The sequence below is a fragment of the Abramis brama genome, assembly GCF_963993115.1.
Source record: "Abramis brama genome assembly, chromosome: 2".
NCBI lineage: Eukaryota > Metazoa > Chordata > Actinopteri > Cypriniformes > Leuciscidae > Abramis > Abramis brama.
Window position 1 is genome coordinate 54,372,382 of NC_139964.1, and position 22,038 is coordinate 54,394,419.

Here is a 22,038-nt window from a genome sequence, read left to right on the forward strand (position 1 = left end):
GGGATAGTTCACCCAAAGATGGAAATTCTGTCATGATTTACTCACCCTTATGTTGTTGCAAACCTGTTTGAATTTCTTTCCTCTGTTGAACACAAAATAATATATTTTGAAGAATGTCGGTAACCAAACAGTTTTGGGGCACCATTGACCATTTTTTTCCTACTATGGAAGTCACGGGGACCAGACACTGTTTAGTTACCCATATTATTCAAAATATCTTATTTTGTGTTCAACAGAGGAAAGAAATTCATACAGGTTTGGAACAACATGAGGGTGTGTAAATGATGACCGTATGAGTGATCCGTATGAAACGGGCATATAGGCAGCTAGGCGCGTCCACAAGCTACGGAGATGACGAGTCAGCATTGTGACTTAATCTCTGCAGCCAATAATACAGGAAACATTATCAAAATTATTAAAATGTTTAGACAGTCTCCTTCTGTTTTTTCACGACACACTCATAATCATTACGTTTGTCGGTGCGCTGTGGCAAGCTTTATACGTGCGTTTGAGCGCTGATTAGGCTATGTAATATAGGCAATTAAAGGCTGGTTATTATGATTTATGGCTAATTAATATAAACGCGCGATTAGCCGACTAATGGTTAAATGAATGACTACTATAGTCAACTAGAAAAATCTTTAGTCGAGGGCAGCCATAGATTATATCAGTGGTGTTCTGTTATAATCATCTTTTATTCATTTTTAGTTGAGTGTTGATGTTGCATTTATAAAGTTTAGTGGTTGTCAGTTGGTAATCTGGTTTGATGTGTATAAATGACTCATCAAATATTTATTAATCTTATTAAACAACCAGCATTCATGCAAGCAGAACAATAAAATTGCTTAGTAACTTAATACGTAAAGCAAACAAAAACAAACCTCACAGAGTTTGCCTTCCTTTCAAGCTGTAATACAAGCACGCACATACTCTCTGTTCTTTGATATAGTAATTAGCATTTTGGCTATGAGTCTAATAGATTTAAAGCCGCAAGCTTTGAATGAGTGTGTGTGCTTGTGAATATCTTTGTCTGCAGAGCTGGATTTGAATAGGAAATCCTCATTTTACCATGCTTCAGTTAACAGATCCTCAGGTCTCTTACAGTAATCTCTCTCTCTCACTCTCTCTGTTTCTCATTTCTGTCTATTTTCTCTCTCTCTCAACCCCCCCCCCCCCATTCCAGGGGTCTCCAAACTTATTTCACTTTTTAAAAATGAAAGTGGCTGAGAGCTACTCATTTTATACAATACTGTGTCATAACTCTCAAACGAACAACAATCCAAACTGATATACACCTGAAAGAGTTATACACGTCACCCTTTAATGTAAGAGAAAAGAACAGATTCACAGAATATAGTTCTTTATGGAAAACAGTACTTTGCATATTTGCATATTATACTGTAGTTGTTAATAAAGTTGTTATTATAGTGCATCATAACTAGAGATGAGACGGTATGAAAATTTCATATCACGATTAAAGTGACTAAAATGATCACGTTATCACGTATTGTTAGAATGTGCTGGAAATGTTCAAAAAGTACTGATACTACACAAAATCATTTCACAAATTTTTAATGTTGAAACCAAACAAACAACAAATAAAATTAGCAGCGCTATGCACTTTTGGGTTGAATAAACATTACAATATTAACATATGGGTGCCTTACAACATAACGTGTTATCTACTAACATGTACTGCATGTTCAAATAAAGTTTTGACCAAAAATATATAAAATGATAAACCTCACATTTCATCCATTTCAATGGATGAGTCAAAATTATTAATTATAGGCATTTTATCTGCTCCATAAACCATTGATAAACACAAAAATTCTACATAGGCTACCTTATTTGGTAGTGTTGAGATTTTTAGAATGCACATTAGCTCATTTTCCACCTACAAAAATACAAATTTGGTCAGATTTTTGCATTGGTCTAAAAACGGACCAGATAGGGTCCAAACGGACCAAAAGGCAGATAGGCTGAATGAAAATGTAAATCCACTCACTGGCAGGTAGTGCTTATGTAACAGCAGAAATAGAGCTGTTTCCCCCAGTGTAGTCAACTCTTTTCAGACCCGTTTAGTGACTTTTTTTTTTCCAAGAAAGCGCCTAGTTACACATCTAGCAACTTCTTGGGACAAAACGTATCTAATTTCCGAGACTTGCCGGTATTGCCGAGCAAGCACGAGCATGAGGTCTTGCTTTCTGAAGACAGTCGGTTCCCCCTTTGAGATACATTCATATAATTCATTCATTCATACATTCTTTCACATAATTTCTCTCAGCAATCTGCCTTCTGTCATGTTTTCACACAAAGCGAAACCTACACTTTATGCTGCGCCTGTATCAAATCAAATCAAATCAAATCAAGTATATTTGTATAGCGCTTTTCACAATACAGATTGTATCAAAGCAGCTTCACAGTATTAAAATAAAATAATACAACAAAGTTTGTTTCTAGTGGAATTTATTGATTGATAGAATAAAATTAAATATCCCCAAAATATCCCCTGTATGCGTGAGAAGGTTGCTAAATTTGCTTAATGCTGGACAATATATACTGTGAGTTTTTCAGATCGCAATAATCAAATACGGTTTTAATGATGATTAAAATATGAAACGGTAATACTTGTTCCGGTAATACTTGTTCCGGTAATACTTGTTCTTTCGCCTACATTTGTAAAGAAAAACTCACTCTCAAATTCCTCATGAAAATAATGTTTTTGTTTCCTTTTCTTTGCTTTAATGCTATCTTTACTCATCCTGATGCAAACAAAGTTTTCTAGCTAATACTGCCTTGTAGCTGTAAAAGCGTGAGGATGTGCTTGACTGAAACTTCCAACGTGATAGTTTCATGATAGTTTTTTTATTTTTTTTATTGTTGGTTGTTATTCTGTTATATTGTAATTACATGTTCATAAATAAAAAAATAAAAAAAACCTTAATGCCGATTTGTCAAATAAATACTTGATGTACATTGGAGGGGGCGAGACATTACTAATTCAGAGGCTGCGTCCTTCGAAGGACGCCTTCGCCACGCCTTCGAAGGCAGAGATATTCGGACTGAGTTTGGTAAATGGGATGGTCTAGCCTACGGAGGATTGTTCTTGTCGCCTAGCAACTGTGACAGCTGTCGTTGACAAACGTTTGTACTGAACTTTTTTGAAAGTTCTATTCAACTGTCTGAAAACAAAACAGGGTTCACTTCACAACCTGTCTAAATATGTCCGTGGTCCATTTCTGTACAATAAAGAGTATAAACTATATAAAATTGCATCTTTTTTTTTTTTTTTTTTTTTTTTTTTAAATATGTTTATTAACTTTTAACAACATATAATACACACACACCAGAAACAAAAATACAAAATGCAGTATAGACACATATTGATGTCTTCGCATCATTACAACTTAGCATATCTCAATTTGTACAGGACTCACATCCTCAAGACTAATGAATTAGAACACAAAAAAAACAAAAAAACAAAACAAAACACATACAAACTATTAAGGCCTCCTAATACAAATACATCCTATAATCTCACATATCTTCAATTGTCTCCTTAAACATGTCACTATCCTCCTTCTCTATGAAGGATCTAAAGGGATTCCAAACATCTTCAAAAGTCTTACCCTTTCCTTTAATAATATATGTTATTTTCTCCATTGACATATTCAGTACCATCTCCCTGAGCCACCTTTGTATGCTGGGTGGTTCTAGATTCTTCCATTGTAATGCAATGAGGCATTTAGCTTGTAAGATACACATAGAAATAAAGACACATTCCTTTGACTTAAGTTTAGGATACAAATGCAGTAGAAAAATCCTTGGTCTAAAAGGAAGACTCACATTAATTATTTTACCAATCATATTATGCACTTCTTTCCAGAATTTCGATATTTCTTCACATTCCCATATACAATGGAAATAGGTACCTTTACAAACATTACACTTGGGACATATATCTGGTATATTTTCATTAAATTTGTTTGATAATACTGGAGTTATGTATACTCGCATAAGCCAATTATATTGCAACAACTTTAGTCTTGTATTAACTGTTTGTACTTGAGCATCTTGACAAATCTCACTCCATTCATCTGGTGTGATCTCCTCGTTAAGATCCTTACTCCATGCTCCTAAACGAGAGCTAGAAGACTCCGGGGAGCCCTCTACCAACATATTATACAGAAGTGAAATCCGACCTTTATCATAACAATCTTTGGTGACTACTCTTTCCAAAACTGATAATGGTGGTATATTTCCAGTACTTTTTTGAAATGATAAAATGAAACTTCTTATCTGTAAGTACCTAAAAAAATGACTTTTAGGTATATCAAATGTACTACTCAATTCTTGAAATGACATAAGATTATCTTCCTTATATAAATCTTTTATACTTTTAATACCTTTTTCTGCCCACGTCTTAAAACCTACATCTACTTTTCCGGGACTAAACTTAGGATTTCCCCATATTGGACAGTAACGAGATATCTCACATGTATAGGAGATATTCAAATATCTCTGCGTCTCATGCCATACCCTTACCATATTTAAAACCATTGGATTCGTAACATTACCCTTCATTTTCTGTAAAATTTTACGATCTAAATCATATAAATATGATTCCAAGGGTATTTTATTCGGAATAGAGTTTTTTTCCATTTCTACCCATACGGGTTGTTCATTAGATGTTGAGAAGAAAAACATAATAGATCTTAACTGGGCAGCAGTATAATACCCTTTAAAATTAGGGCATTGAAGCCCACCCCTATCAAATGGCAAATATAAAAGAGATAATCTAATTCTGGATCTTCTATTGTTCCATATGAATTTAATAATTAACTTTTTAAGTCTAGAAAACAGATTACTAGGAGGTGTGATCGGAATATTCTGAAATGGGTTCAAAAATTTAGGTAAAATATTCATTTTTAAAATATTAATTCTTCCTATTAAAGACAACGGTAAAGAAGCCCATCTTTCAACCAGCGTCACTGTATTCTCAAAAATTGAATTATAATTTTTTGTTACTATGTCTTCCAGTTTTGGAGTAATTTTAATTCCCAAATATGTGAAAATTTCCACATTATTAAACATATCTACCTTACTGATAGGACTTTTCCTTTCTTCTTCATTCAGCAACATAACTGAAGATTTTGAATTATTGATCCGATACCCTGAGATTTTCCCAAATGTCTCTATAATTTGAATTAAAGCCGGAATGGTTGAGTCTAATTTCTTTAAAAATAATATAACGTCGTCAGCAAATAGCGCTATTTTATGTTCACTGCCAAACATTTCTATACCTTTTATATCACTTTCTTTTCTGATAGCAATTGCCAAGGGTTCAATAGCCATCAGAAAAAGGAGAGGGGAGAGAGGCGATCCCTGTCTACATCCCCTAGAAATATTAAATGATTTTGATATAAAATTATTAGTTAAGACCTCTGTCGAAGGATTCTGGTACAACAATTTAACCCATTTGCAGTATTTTTCTCCAAATCCAAACCGAATTAAAACATCGAACAGAAAATCCCATTCCACCCTGTCGAATGCCTTTTCTGCATCTAGTGCTAGTAATGCAGTATCTTTTTCCCCCTTTTGTTGATGCAGAATATTTAGCACTCTTCTTACATTATGACATCCTTGTCTATTTATCATAAAACCATTCTGATCCATCCCTATGACGTAAGGTGCTACAGTTTCTAATCTTCTTGCCAATATTTTGCTCAGGATTTTAGTGTCTGAGTTGAGTAAACTTATAGGTCGAAAATTTTCACATTTATTGTTAGGTTTTCCTGGTTTAGGCAATAAGGTAATTATAGCTTCATTCAAAGACATAGGAAGTTTATTCTCCGCAAAGGCTTCTACTAACATGTCTAACATAGGTCTTACTAATTTATCTTTAAATTTTTTATATATATCTATGGGGAGACCATCAGGTCCCGCTGCCTTCCCCGCTTTCATCAGATCGATCGCCTCTACCACCTCTTGTAAACTAATGTCTTTTCCTATTTCATCTTTATGTTCTTCTGGTATACTAGGTAACTCCAAATTATCCAAAAAAGTTTTTTGTATTTCTGAACCCGAAGTACATTCAGAATTATACAGTTTCATATAATATGATCTAAATGAATTATTAATTTCTTGTGGGTCAACAATGATATTACCATCTGACTCTTCAATCGAATCTACAGCCCTCTCCATTTGCTTTTTTTTAATTTGCCCTGCCAACACTTTACCTGTCTTTTCGCCTTGATCATAAAATGTTTGTTTCAGCTTTAATAACTTAGCTACAGTTTTATTTGCAGAAAGTGTATTATATTTAGATCGAAGCATTAATAGCTGTTTATGTTTATCTGCACATATCGAATCACTATGATATACTTCATTTTCTAGCTCTTAATCTCTTTTTCCAAATCTTGTAACTCCTGTCGAGATTTTTTACTTTTAGAACTACAAAAACTAATAATTTGTCCCCGAATAAAACATTTAAATGCCTCCCACCGAATTCCTGCTGAAGTTTCCAATTGATTTGTTTCAAAGTAATTGTCAATTTGATTGCCCAAGAACTCTACAAAGGACGCATCCTTAAGCCAACTTTGCTGGAATCGCCATTTAGGGGGATCTTTAACTAATTTTGAATCGACATACGACAAAGACACTGGTGCATGATCAGAAATGACAATACTAAGGTATTGACAATCTATACATTTTGAAAGCAATTGGGCTGACACAAGAAAGTAGTCTATTCTAGAGTAAGTTTGGTGTGTTGCCGAATAGCATGAATATGCAGTCTGCTTTGAGTTAAGATGCCTCCATATATCCACTAGTTTAAGCTCTCCTATAAAATGTAGAATCTGTTTTCTAGAATTCACATGTGCGGTATCAACTCCCGTAGATCTATCTTTTCCTGGATCAAGTGTACAATTCATATCCCCCGTCATTATAACCTGACCTGGTAATGAAGCCACCATCAGAAATATGTTGCTATAAAATTTAGAGTCATCCTTATTAGGGCCATAGATATTTACTAAATTTATTATCTCTGTTACCAATCGTCCCTGAATAATCACAAATCTGCCAGCTGGGTCCTTAATAACATTATTTACTTGAAATGGCACAGCTTTATGTATTAATGTAATTACCCCTCTGGCTTGTGTAGTAAAACATGCAGAGAATACCTGTCCTTGCCACCTTCTTTCAATTTTGATCACTTCCTCCTTAGTCATGTGTGACTCTTGCAAGAATACCACATTTGCCTGTATCTGCTTAATTCTAGTCATCACCTGTTTAATCTTTTTTAGTTTCCCCAGCCCCCTGCAATTCCATGATAGAAGCTTAATCCCTCCTGTCTGTGCCATTTTTTGTTTTAACCATCCTCATTACCTTGAACCATATATTTGCCAAAATATAAGAGGCCAAACCTAAAATAACTAAAACAAAACTAATAACATAAAATATGAACTTACCCCAGCATTTTCCATGCTTCACTGGTACCATCTGTATCAGTAACCCCCTTCCCTACACTTGACTTCTTAAATGGTCTTCTCCTATTTGTTCTGTTGTTCAAAAAAAAAATGAACACCAACACCTCTATCCATCGTTACCGTTTCAACCTTCTTATCCATTTTTATACCCACATATTTTAACCAAGCCATGACTTGTCCAATAAAATACTATTACCTCAAAGAAAAGAAAAAAAACACAAGAAATACGCTGACAATCTGTCAGTCTTATAAGTAACATCTTTCCAACTATACACATTATATTAACCTAATATCTTCAAACTGTTATCTTAAAATAAAGTCAAACTTTCACTTTGTGTCATTTCTTTTTTCAAATATTATAGCAAATGCGCCCTCTTCTGAACCTTAAATGAATTAACTTAAACGTCAAATACTTAACTTGTTACCCTTATTAAAACAAAATTAAATATCTACTTTGGACGAATATACAACCTACAGACAAAGAAAATAAACTACAATTTTACATTTAGTACTCAGTACCTCGCATTAATACCTCAGTTTACTTGTTCTCAATTTGTTGCATCTCTTTATCCATTTCTTCTGGACTCGATACCTCAGTTCACTTGTCCTCGACCTGTTGCATAAATTTCTCCACTTCTTCTGGACTGTTCATAATCACAGTACGGTCTCCATGTGTAAGAAGCAATCGAGCAGGAAAGATCACTCTATGTCTGTTGATTCCTTTGTCACGCAATTTTTGACGGATAGCATCGTACTTTCGTTGTTCCCTGTGAAGCTCTGCCGACAAATCCGGAAAAAAACGAAGATTGGAACCTTTGTATGCAATTACTCCCTTTCTCTTTGCAGCCTTTAGAACATGTTCCTTCTGTTTGAAATTAAGGAACTTCATTATGACAGTCCTCGACTGCACTTTACCATCTTGTCCGTTTTTTTGAGCTGAGCTGGGTATTCGATGGGCTCTCTCTATTATCAATGGCGTAACGCTTTCTCCCAACTCCAACGTCTCTGGTAGAAACTTTTCCAGAAAAGCACACGCATCCGATCCCTCTTCTTTCTCCGGCAAGCCAACCAACCTAAGATTATTCCTCCTACTTCTGTTCTCCAAGTCAATTACCTTATCAGCCATTGATTTCATCTGTTTTTCCAGCGTATCATTTCTGACCTTCAGTTGGACGATTTCGTCCTCTGTCCCTGAAATTCGTTCCTCCGCCTCTGTCAATCTCCCTTTGACATCCACGACCGCCGAAAGAATTTCGTCCACCTTGCCGCTTACTTGTCTTTCCATTGCTTTAAAGGCCTTCATCATCTCCGCGTTACTAGGATTCTCGTTTGAGGCCTCACCCCCTTCATCCTCCGTCTCTTCGTGCTCGCTCAGGCTTTCAAGTTCGGATGGCATAATTTGTGATTCCGCTTCCAATCTCCCTTTATTTTTGATCTTTTTCTTCGACGGCATTGTTTTAGTAATCATAAAATTGCATCTTAGTAAGACATTATAACTGCTTTTTTATTTTTACATTTGTGTCAATTGTTATTTGAGTAAGTTGAAACACAAAACCCCAGAATTCTGTGGTAGGCTTGGCCACGAAGGACCCATCTGTTGTATACTTCATTGCCTGGGATATGAAGGGACTCATTTTGAGGCCACATTTGAAGGAGCCTTCAAATTGGGACAGCCTTCGTTGTGTCGCGGTGATGCAATCGGCCTTTGAATGCGGCCTTCGAAGGATAAAGTCTCTGAATTTGGACGCAGATTATATTAGCTCACTCTGATGAAAAATACATCTTGGCGAGCTACCTCCAATCAGGCCACGAGCTACTGTGTTGGAGACATACTGTATTCTGTGAAAAAACGAGAGTATGTAAAACATGTGGACACTCAGTGAGTATAATGTCATCTCAGTTTCTTTCTCTGTCTTTCTCTCTTAGACTGGTTCTCTCATCAGTGTCCGATTACTTTGCGGCCATGTTCACTAGTGATGTCCGAGAGGCAAAGCAAGACGAGATCAAAATGGAGGGTGTGGACCCAGATGCATTATGGGTCTTGGTACAGTACGCTTACACAGGTATGTGTTTATCTGGAAGAGATGTTTGGTTAGATATATTCACATGCACACATACTAAGGATGCACATTATAAAATGGAAAATTACCATGTGCAATTAAATATTCAATTTCAGTTGTTATACAGTATATATTCAGTATTAGCTGATACACCAGTGTTTAAAAGTTTGGGGTCTGTAAGATTCTTTATGCTCACCAAGGCTGCATTTATTTGATGAAAATTACAGTAAAAATAATAATATTGTGACATATTATTACAATTAAAAATAACTGTTTTCTATTGTAATATATTTTAAAATGTAATTTATTCCTGTGATGGCAAGGCTGAATTTTCAGAATCCTTACTCCAGTCTTCAGTGTCACAATATCCTTCAGAAATCTTTCTGTATCATACATATGGAGATTTGGTGCTCAAGAAACATTTCTTATCACCAATGTTCAAAACAAGAGCAAATTGTGAAATAGTGTTTGAAATAGTAAATATATTTATGTTACAAAATGTCTCTTTTGATCAAATGAATGTGTCCTTGCTAATTAAAGTATTACATTTTTTCAAAAAAAAAAAAAAAAAACTCCACACCTTTAAATGGTAGTATACTTACTAAATAAATAAACCAATAAGCACTCATCAACAGTTTTACACACCTAATCTCAGTCTTTCTTTCTACAGGGCGTTTGGAGTTGAGAGAGGACACTATAGAGAGTTTGTTGTCGGCTTCATGTCTTCTGCAGCTCTCTGCGGTGGTTCAGGCCTGCTGCAGTTATCTAATGAAACAACTCCATCCCTCCAATTGTCTTGGCATTCGGTCCTTTGCAGATGCTCAGGGCTGCCTGGACCTCCATAAGGTGGCACACAACTACACCATGGTGAGCACACACACATTGATAAGAGTTACACACTCACTTAATCAGTGCAAAAGATATGCTGGCAAAGTCAAAAGGAGTTCCTGCTCCTGGAAAGTGGATACTAAACCTCTTGGTTTTTTATCTTCAATGAGCACCCCTCTCTCTCAGCCTCATTTTTCTTCTTTTATCACTTTTCTTTCATTCTTCTTTGTTTTTCCACCTCCCAACCAAACGCGTACTGAAGGATTTATCATCCGCAGTTCACCGAGTTAAAACTTGGAAGTGAATTAGAGGACACTATCGAGTGTGTGCACGCAACAGCATATTATATGCTTAAAGTTACAGACACGCTGTGTATTTTTTTTGTTCGTCCTTCAGCGTTCTCTATTGCATCTATGTGGGCGGCTGCCTCAGTGAGTGTGTGTATTTGTATTCATCTATAGGCGTCTGTGTCCATCTGGCTGTCTGTGCCCGTTTTTGTGGGTTTATGAGTGAGCAATTGAGCCCATTTTAACAGGCGTGGAAGCACTGGTGCCGAAAAAGTTCCCTGAACAAGGCGAGTGTGTTTAATTGGACATGCTACTGTTCCTCTTCGTGAATTTTCCGCTCAGCGTTTGATGTTTCACTGCTCCTGAGGGAAACTCATTCAAGAAAATATAACCCATAATAGCCCGCCCACAGTTCACAACAGGGGGGGTTGTCATGGAGACTGCAGTGAAAACTTGTTTTACATTTTCCATCAGTGCCTCTGTTTCCTATCTGGCTTTCCTTCCCTTGTTTTTATTCGATCCCCCCATTCCCCAACAATGCCATGATGTCCAGTTCTCTTGTCCACTTTGTAATACCAGGGATGTCCATGTTGGGTAGCAGGTCTGTTCTACAGGAAAAGCAGAGAAATCTATGCCAAATTCAAATACTAAAATGCAAATAACAATATAATTATGCATTGTAAATATAACAAAATAAATATTATCAGCTTTTACATTTGAGAGAATACACTTGAAAAGTCTGGGTCCTGAAGCAAAACCAGTTGATACACGTCACATATATACAAATATACAATACCTGTGTTATATAAAGTTGCTAAAAACATCAATAATAGCTTGGATTAAATGTTATGATTATTAACAATAAATAACAAAAATGTGTGTGTGTGTGTGTGGTCTGGTAAATCCTATGTTATGGGGACAAAATGCTCACAAAGATGGCAATATCTGAAATCCTTGTCGTTGTGGGGACAAGTTTTGGTCCCCATGAGGAAAACAGCTTATAAATCATACCAAGTGATGTTTTTTGAAAATGTAGAAATGCAGAGAGTTTTCTGTGATGGGTAGGTTTAGGTGTAGGGTTAATGTAAGGGGATAGAATATACAGTTTGTACAGTAAAAAATAATTATGTCTATGGAAAATCCCCATAAAACATGAAAACACAACATCTCTGTGTGTGTTTGCGCGTCTGTGTGTGTGTGTGAGGGGTTGTTTGTGCTCACCAAGGCTGCAGTAAAAGCAAAAGAAAACAGTAATATTGTGAAAATTATTTCAATTTAAAATGGTTTTCTATTTTAATATATTTTAAAGTGATTTATTTCTGTGATGGCAAAGCTGATTTTTCAGCATCATTACTCCAGTCTTCAGTGTCACATGATCCTTCAGAAATTGTTCTAATATAAAGATTTGATGCTCAAGAAACATTTATTATCTATGGTAAAAAGAGTTGTGCTGCTTAATATTTTAGTGGAAACCATGACACTTTGTTTGTTTGTTCTTGTTTTGATAAAAAGAACAGAAATTAGCATATATCGCAATTTGTAACATCATAAATGCTATTACTGTATCTTTGCTGAATAAAAGTAATAATCTTTTAATATTATTTTTTTATGTGTGTGTATATATAGTATATGTGTGTGTTTTTATATATACACATCATGTAGCCTGTATCATGTGTCTATAATTTTGACTGAGTTATTGTACACTGTTATTTGCTGCACTGCAAAAATGGTTTTGCTGTGACTAAACATCTACAATCCCGAACCTGATCTAAACATCACGTACCACTGATCCACCATTCAAATTTGTATTTCCATTTATTCTCTTGGTAGATGGCATCTGTCAAATCGACTTATAGGAGAGTGCTCATTCACCTTTTTTTTTTTTGTACGTTGCTATGCTGAAAGGCCATTAGTCACACACACACATACTGTGATGCTCTACTTTGTGACAACCACATCCTTGGTTCCATCAACCAATTTAGATAATCTCTCTCTCTCTCTCTCTCTCTCTCTCTCTCTCTCTCTCTCTCTCTCTCTCTCTCTCTCTCTCTCTCTCTCTCTCTCTCTCTCCCTAGGAGCACTTCATGGAGGTCATGAGGCATCAGGAGTTTCTGCTCTTGCCTGCATGTGAGGTAGAGAAGCTTTTAGCTTCTGATGACATGAATGTTCCAGAAGAGGAAACCGTGGTAACAGCCCTGCTCAGCTGGGTCCGCCATGACGTTACCACCCGTCAGTCACAGCTTCCTGTTCTTCTTGCTCACATCCGCTTACCCCTGCTTAAACCACAGGTCAGTCATCCATCCATCCATCCATCCATCAGTCAGCCAGTCTTTTATTCTGCTATGCTGTTACTTGTTCAGTCAGCTTGATCAGTATACCCATGAAGCCACATCAGAAAATCATTAATCTGCATTTATTCATTCATCAGCTAATCAGTTAATTGAGTGATCAGTCAGTAAGTCGGTCAGTCATGGTGATTAATGCTCACATGCTTCTTGACGTTTTGCAGTAGAATGCTAAATAGCCTTTTAGCTTGGTCAAAGTCCTTTTTTTAGGCAAGTCGGCCCACTTTGTGACCATCATCTTGGTATCACCCCACCCGAATGGCTCTCAAAATTGATAATAAGGTTTACAAAAATGCATAATAAATACTTTATCAAAGATAAATCGTTTTAATAAAGAGCCTACAAACATTAAAAACACATTAACTGATGTTCGAATGGCTTCTACTTTATCAGTGAGCTTCACAAAAGTGCTTTATTGTTTTTAAGTAACTTTAATAAAGTGCTGTGCGTTGTGCATAAGTGTTGTTCATTGTTAGTTCGTGGTGTCAAGACCACTGGGCTCAATGTAGAGTTGACATAGGGGAGACCACACTGAACTTAGTATTTAATTAGAATGCTGGTTTATTAACGAATGATTTACAAATGTCAGTAAATGGGAAGCCCAAAAGGAGAATGTTCAAGGAGCGCCGACCGAAGCCAGCCTCTCATCGTCAGACCGGAATAGCAGAAAGAGAGAGTGAGCCAACTAGAAAGCAGTGATTTTAAAGACTCTCATCAATCCACCAATTAGCATGGCACGGCCCACCGCAACAACTCCACCTAAAAGTGACACAAAACAACAGCAATAGGCAATGCAGGCTTAATTACCCACACATGGCCAAGCCAGGGAGAGAGACACCCAGCACTGCATAGCCGGGCATGACAGTGGTAAATAATGCTTTAAGTATCATGCACCTTAAATGTTAAGAAATCTAAAAGTAGAAATATAAAAATAGAAACATAAACCAAGATTAATTAATGTTGTAAAGACAGAGGTGTTGTTCATTGTAAGTTCATGCACACTAATGCATTAACAAATGTTAACAATTTAAGCATTTTATGTAAAGATGCATTAGTCTATGCACAAGTTAACATTAAAAAATATTAACTAATGCTGTATACAGGTGTTGTTCATTGTTTGTTCATGTTAACTAATGCATTAACTAATGTTAAAAGAAAAGTTTATCCAAAAATTAAAATTCTGTCATTAATTACTCAACCTCATGTCGTTCCAAACCTGTAAAACTTTCCTTAATCTTCGGAACACAAATGAAGATATTTTTGATGAAATTTGAGAGCTTTCTTCTACTTTGAAGCTTCAAAAAGTTCATAAAGAGATCGTAAATCTAATCCATATGGAGCGATTTAGTCCAAATTTTCTGACAAGACTCGATCGCTATAAAAGATGAACAGATTTAATTTAAGGCTTTTATTCACATATAAACATTCATTAACTTACACATCAGTTATGATAAACGGAAGCTCAAGCATGTTCACTTGACATGCAGCACGTTTGACACGCAGCACGTTTGAGCTTCCGCAAGAACCAATAAGGTTTATTCGTGTGTTACACAGCAATAGGTGCAATAGTATATGTACAAGGTAACATTAATAAAGATTAAATAATTCTGAACAGAGCTGTTGTTCAGGTTTTGTTCATGTTAACTAATGCATTAAGTAACAACCTCATTGTAAAGTGTTACCAATAATTCAGATCACTAAAATTCCTATTATGGAACCCAGCACATAGTGGCATTCTGACGCATTTTGAAATGTGTTAATGTGTAAAATTGAGCTTGTGTAGCTAGAAGCCTTTGCATTTACGCGTTTGCCCTTATAGTATCTCTGGTCTTTATGTGTGTGTGAAGGTCAGTTCTGTTCAGCTGGTTCTGCTCTGAGACTGTTTACTCAATGATGAGATGCTTTTGGAGCCTGGAGAGTGTGATAAGGAGGATGTTGCTGTGCCTTTTTTTCTCTTATCACATTCTTCACTTCTTACACAGAAATGGTTTGTTGTTGTTGCCTTCTACATCTTTAAAATTAATTTAAATGTTTTTTTGTTTTTTTTTAAATGTTGCAGTGCAGGGCTGTGTGGCAAAAATTATAATTGTTGATTATTTACCTTGATATTATAATCATGATTATTCATTGTGATTGATAGAATTGAAATACTTTTTGTATTTGTGTTATGTTGTATGGAGCATTGTTTTATTTAGCATGCCTTCTTTATGCTATATATCTCAAAGCTGAGAACTGTGTTCCTGAATTACTTAATTGCTTTTTATATATTGCTGTAAATCAAGAAAATTGTTAACCGCTCAACTTTAACAGAATTTACTGCACAACAATGTTATTCATATTTTGCCTTATTTACAGTACACTGTGATTATATAGGAGAGTTGCAGTTTTGTTGCATTGCTCTCTGGCAGTGCATATTGTAGTTTGTATATTTTAAATGAAACTACAAATGCTCTAGTGAATCCAAATAATTTGCAAATAAATGGTTTTTGCTTTGGTTGTAAAGCTATTAGAAGTAAAGCATAAATTAGAAGTACAACTACTGTACATGGCATGGCACTTTCAACACTAAGGTCATGGGGTCAATTCCCAGGGAATGCATAAATGATCAAAATATATACCTTGAATGCAAGTTGCTTTAGGTAAAAGCTTCTGCCAAATGCATAAATGTAAAATAAAACAAACATTTATGAGTTAGACCACTTACAACCCGTGCAATAGCATTGGTTGTCATTAAAAACACATTATACTGTAAATAGATATTTTGATGCCAAAGAACTAGACAATTTTCACAATATTTAATCTTGGTTATGTATGTGATTGTGCAGCCCTACTGCAGGGTTTTAATGTTATTGTCAAGCGCTCAGTCTGTGGCCTCAGAACATGATATTTAAATTGATATACAGTTTAATTGACCTTGCCTTCTTTCTCGTCAAGATTCTTAATGCATGATGAATTCCACTGAACTCCCTCTTCTCGCTTTTTCTCTTCTTCTACCTTTCTATTTCTCTCTTCCCCCCTTTTTTCTAAGGTGAAAAAAAGAGAAATATTTAAATAATTCCAGATGAGCGTTCTCCCACTCGTGGCTGGCTGAGCAGAGTTCGTTCAGTTCCATCTAAATGTAAATTGCAGGTTGTTCTGTGCTTCCCAGTGAAGAAAAAAAAGGCCTTTCTAAGCCACCGTCCAGCCGTCCTAACTCAGGAACATTCATTTCTCTTCCACACATATCCTCAGTATTCACGTTCAGTGGAGATGATCGATTTTGTTCCATGACAGATGTGATTGTTCATTCTATGTGACATGGGCACTTTTATGAAAGAGGTGGCAATGATTAGCTTTTGTTTTTAGCACAAAGAGGAGAAGAGAAAGGGTGGAGTGGAGATAAATGGAGAGTGGGAGGGAGGTGAAAGCAGAGACTGAGGAGGTGGAGGTGGTGTTGAATGGGTGGGATATTGGAGCTCTAACAAGAAAACTCTGAGCGCAGTGATGGATGTGATTATGGATTCAGTGAGATGGTACTGACTGATGGTGTACGCGCATACTGTATGCATGTGAATGTTTTTGCAAATTTGTATACTATGTGTATAAATGTTGTTTATGTATATGAATATACCAGTGATATTTTAGTACTTCTTCATGTTCTATTATTTATTAATATATATATATATATATATTTTTTTTTAATATATATTTTCAGTTTTCAATTTCCATTCAGCTTTATTTTTATTTCAGTTTTAGTCATTTTATTACTTTAACTACAACTGATTTATTTCAGTTAGTTGCGAAAGTTAGGGAACAATTCTAATTAGCGATTACATTAGACACAATACATTTCTGATGTACCTTCTGATGTTCATTCATGTTTATTTCGTGCTATAACTAGTGAAGAGGAAGAGATGATCCATCTATCATGATCTATCACGCCACCTTAAAGAGCATCAACTACTTTAATTGTTTTATATCAAAAGTAACAAAGCCAACAGCTTATTGCGATTATTGTATGGTATGCACGCTACAATATTTTTGTTTATGCCTCAACTGAGAACAGTATAGACTAAAAGATCTCAGTTCATCAAAATAAAGAGATCGATTAAAATTTTGAAATTGATATGGTCAACTCAGCCCTGTCATCAACACAGGCTGACATGTTTGCCTGTTGTAGCTTATCCACATTTTGTGCACAGACAATGACACAGTCAAAACGCACCATCAGAGAAGCGCTACTGTTTCAGTCAATGATTTCAGCCCTCCAAAACCATTTCAGCCTCAACTGAAAATTCAGTATTTCTGTTTGCCAAAATTTTGGTGCATCACTAAGAATGATTGTCTGACCTGCACGATTGTACATTTTTATATCTAACATAAAAATAAATAATTATGGATGCTTTTCCCAATTCTCTTGCCCTTAGCAGGTGTGGTGAGAAGCTAAGTTTGGACCCAGGGTATGTTGTACTTATTGAGTGTCTCTATAGGGCCATATCACTACAGCAGAATTCATTAAGCCAGTATTATTATTGTGACTATCCAAGATGCTCCTCTAATTAAAACCTTCTCTATTCACTAGCCGAGCTGAGAGAGGAGATAAACAGGGCAGATGAGAGGATGAATGTGATGAACGAACACTCGTTAACGGCCACGAGAGGTGTAATTTGAATAGGATTACGAGAAAAAGAGAGACACAAGAGCAAAAAGAATAAAGAATGTCCTGTGTGGTGTTTATGTATGAGCCGGTAATGATTTAGAGTTTCTTAGAACTTGCAGCAGGAAACAGGTTTTTTGTGTGTGTGTGTGTGTGTGTGTGTGTATGTGTGTGCATGCGTGTGTGTGTGTGTGTGTGTGTGTGTTTTAGCTTCTTAAAAGCTTGTTTGCTCAGGAGTTGTTGCCTATATAAGAGTATCTGAACTCTGTTAGAGACCCAGAGGGACACTAGCTCTGTCTCTCACTGGGATTCCCTCTTTTTTTAAAAGGAATGTAGGTTGGACCTTTTGTCAGAAGTTTCATCAGAAGCTTGTTTCCTCTCTTCATTCTGTCCCCAGAGTCCTCCCCTCAAGGTCTGAGAAGCTGGGAAGGATTCACTACTTTCAGGTTATCAAAGTGTATCTTTAAGTGAGTGAGGGTAAGGGTTCAATTTGGAACCTATTCTGTAGCTCTTTGTGGCTATGGTGTTTAAAGATCTCCAGTCAGAAATGTGTTGTATTATAGGTAATCAGAAAAAAATGTATTATGTTATTTGAATGCCAAAACTAAGCTTTAAAAAAGTATTTACATTTTTTAATGTAACATAATTTAACATTTTGATTCCCCCCCACTGACCCTCTGAGAAATCAGATGGTCAGTGAACAATGGGTGATTGGGAGACACTTGCCCATTTATAGTGACTATTTTGTTTTTTGTTTTATTTCACAAAAAATGTAAACAAACTGTCAATACTTTGGAGTCATTGATAATCATTCATTGAGTTCCATGTTATATACACTAGCATTCAAGGAGTAAACACTGGAGCAATGACTGCTGAAAATTCAGCTTTGTGTCACGGTTATTTGGACTCACTCATCTTTAGTTTCAATTTCATGGACTTTCAGTTTTTGTTGTCATAAGTCACAAGTTTCTTTGTCTTTGTTTCCCGCCACTCATCTATTCCCATGCACCCTAATCTTCCACCACTGCTGCACATCATTTAGTTTATCTCTGTGTATTTAGTTCCTCTGTGTTCAGTCTTTAGTTGTCGGTTATTTGTGTGTGCGTGTTACACATGCTGTTACATTTGCTACCTTCTAGTTTAATAAAACCTTGTTTATGTTTTATAATCCTGTCATCTGTCTTCATCTTCATCCTTGTGACAGAATAACTGACCAAATGGATTATGCAGCCAAATTCGCTGCGATCGCTCTTGAAACCCTGGATTTTTTTGTTTCTCCTGGAAACTTCTGTCACCAAGCCCCTTCGACGACTAGACCCTGAAGTCATTGTTTTTGATCGGAGCGAATTACCATCACCCCATAGACCTCCTAGACACCTCTGGACTAAACTGGAGGGAAGCTATCATCCGGTGTTTAGAGAGTGTCTACCCCCGGACCAGAACATAGCCAGACCCAGAGCCTGTTTCACAACCATCGACCAATGTGGAATCGTGTGAGCCCCTCGCAGATGGGGAGCTACCACCCGCTGCGACGCGTCAGCCAGAACCCGAGGACAAGTGGACAGTGCCGACACTCGCACCCTCGTCTGACCAGGGGTGTGAGCCCACGACATCTGTGGCGAGGCAGAGACTGAGGACTAGCTGATGGACTTCAGCATGGAGGTATCATCTCCCACCCTATCCCACCCCATTTCTGTTTTTTCATCATTGTTTCTGGAGAGCACTATGGACTATTTATCGGTTTCATCGGAACGTTCATCGCTGTTTCACAGACACCTGCATGAACAATATTATTACCTTCAACCCTGTCTAGCCTTCATCTGCCTTCCGTCACCACCCTGCTCAGCCAGTCCTCCAGCCCTGCCTCTGTTGGAGGTTTGCATCCCTTCACTATCTCCTGCAGTGCCAAGCACTCATGTCCAGCCTCAGATCATCTCGCTTCGTCTCGGCCCGACAACCTGTCAGCTCCACCTTGTCTCCTCCCACCTTCGGCTCCAGCAGATACCATCAGCCTTACAGCTCCACCGGGTTCTCTCGTCCCACCGACTCCCCTTGGTCAGTTGTCACACCACCCACCTCCACCACAGACTTGCAGACCTTCCGCTACACTCCGTTCATCCACCCTTACGGCTGCAGCGGGCTCCTCCTACCCTTCGGGTACGCCTCGGTTCTCCATCACACTGGCATCGCCTCAGTCCTCGGTCTGCGCCCTGGGATCCATCGGCTCCGCCTCTGTCAGTCGTCCCCTAGTTGACGTCAGCCTCCAAGTCACTTCTCTCCTCCCTCCCTCGACTCCGCCATGGGCTGTCGTCTCTGGGTCTGTGCCGTTGGACGCCCTTCATCGCCGCCTGGGTATTGTCGTCCGTATTGCACCATCCCCTCATCATCTTCTGTCTTCACTGTGTCATTGCCTCGGACACCTCCAAAGCCCCATCCATCCCTCCTTCACCTCTGCTACTACAGTGCAAGGTTGCGCCTACTGGGAGGGGGCGTTCTGTCACGGATATCTGGACTAACTCATCTTTAGTTTCACTTTCATGGACTTTCAGTTTGTTATCATCAGTCACATGTTTCTTTGTCTTTGTTTCCCGCCACTCATTTGTTCCCATGGACCCTAATCTTCCACCACTGCTGCACATCATTTAGTTTGTTACCTCTGTGTATTTAGTTCCTCTGTGTTCAGTCTTTAGTTGTCGGTTATTGTTCGCATATTGTACACACGCTGTTACATATGCTGTTACATTTGCTACCTTCTAGTTTAATAAAACCTTGTTTATGTTTTATAATCCTGTCGTCCGTCTTCATCTTCATCCTTGTGACACTTTGCCATCACCGGAATAGATACAATTGGAAAATATATTAAAATAGATAAATTATTTAAACTGTAATAATATTTCACAGTATGAAAATATTTTTGGTTAAATAAATGCAGCCTTGGTGAGCATAAGAGACTTCTTTCAAAAATGTAAAATCCAACTGACCCCAATCTTTAGAATTGTAGTGTTTACAAGTACAATGGATTAGCATCTGAAAACATAATTTGTCGTTTGTCATAATTTATTTGTAAATCAATAAATAAAATAAATTCATACTGTATATCAAAAATGTTTTATTCATTTATCGAGGATGAAGGCCTTAGATTTTCATTCTTTTTGAGTCTTTGCCTGGAGTAGCTTTGCACTTAAGTTTGTGAAATCTTTGACCATTTTTTTAATTCAAATTTGCCCCAACTCTACCTAATTGGATAAAGAGTTCCTATTTGTCAAGTTTTTTTTACGGGCGATATACCATAGACACAATAAACCGGTAGAAATTTGTCAACCGGTAGATTTTGGATGATCATTTCTATCATGGTTACGCTGATGTTTTCTTCTTACCACTCCCTTGCAGATGCCAAATCTCTGATGTTTTGTTCATTTCAGACAAAAGAACTCTCCAAACTGTCAGTGTTGTGACTGGTGTCTTGGTCACTCTTATAAATACCCTTCCTGTCTGGAAGGTTTAAAGCTTTTAGCTAATCTTAAAACTAATCTTCTCCAGCATAAATCAACATCTTGAAGTTGGCAAGCAGCTCTGATGTGACTGATGTGATTTCAGTTTTTAGAGAAGCAATTGAACAGCAGTGGGTTTACAGTAAACACCAAGGTGCCCTGAAGTGAGCTGAAGTGTTTTTATCCTAGTTTATTATGCAGGGATAAAATCAAGGAAACCAAGTAAAAAATAAGTATAATACATTTTGCAACATTAGCATAACCAATCACGTGAGTTTAGGGCAGGGCATTTGAGGCTTGAGTCTGTTTAATTGGGTCTTTGCGTTTAGAATTCCACATGTAACATAAGTTTTTTTTTTTTTTTTTTTTTTAGAGCAGTGACTGTAAAGGGTAATTTGTAATATGTAATTTGATATAAATCCAGGGATTTTATCTACTTGAAAAAACTCACTATTTGTTTTAATATATTAACTATGAATTAACTATAAACTAATAGTTTGCAAATTATTTGTTAGTATTTTATTACTGTATACTTATTATAAAGTGTTACCAAAAGTTATTTTTTGTAGACGTAAACTTGTACTCTAATTAATAAGCTTATTATGACACCTACATTTTAGATACCAGTGAAATTTCACAATTCTTGAGTCCGATTGTGATACCACAGCAAAAACTACTAGCCTAACTAATATAAAGTTCAAACTTTACTAAAGAAAAGTGAACAGTCAGTTATAAAATAAGAACAAATAAACAAATGGCAAGTAATAGCACAAATAGTAATACACATATACAAATTAAATAAACAGTGCTTTAAGGTTTTCAGTTAGGTCTGACAGTAGTATTCAGGTACATACATAGAATAATTAAAAGTAAAATGACAATGTATAGTCTTCACTGTATA

At 36.7% G+C, this 22,038-nt stretch overlaps 1 protein-coding gene across 3 annotated transcripts in view; it reads left to right on the forward strand.

Annotated features, from left to right (window-relative positions):
* klhl5 (kelch-like family member 5) overlaps positions 1–22,038 on the forward strand; it is a 74,151-nt gene that overhangs the window by 41,348 nt on the left and 10,765 nt on the right. For all 3 annotated transcript variants that reach the window (XM_084106719.1, XM_084106720.1, XM_084106718.1), the window contains 3 exons: positions 9,417–9,553; positions 10,221–10,417; positions 12,741–12,953. In XM_084106719.1, the coding sequence (XP_083962845.1) occupies positions 9,417–9,553; positions 10,221–10,417; positions 12,741–12,953 (547 nt within the window). The remainder of the gene's footprint in view (positions 1–9,416; positions 9,554–10,220; positions 10,418–12,740; positions 12,954–22,038) is intronic.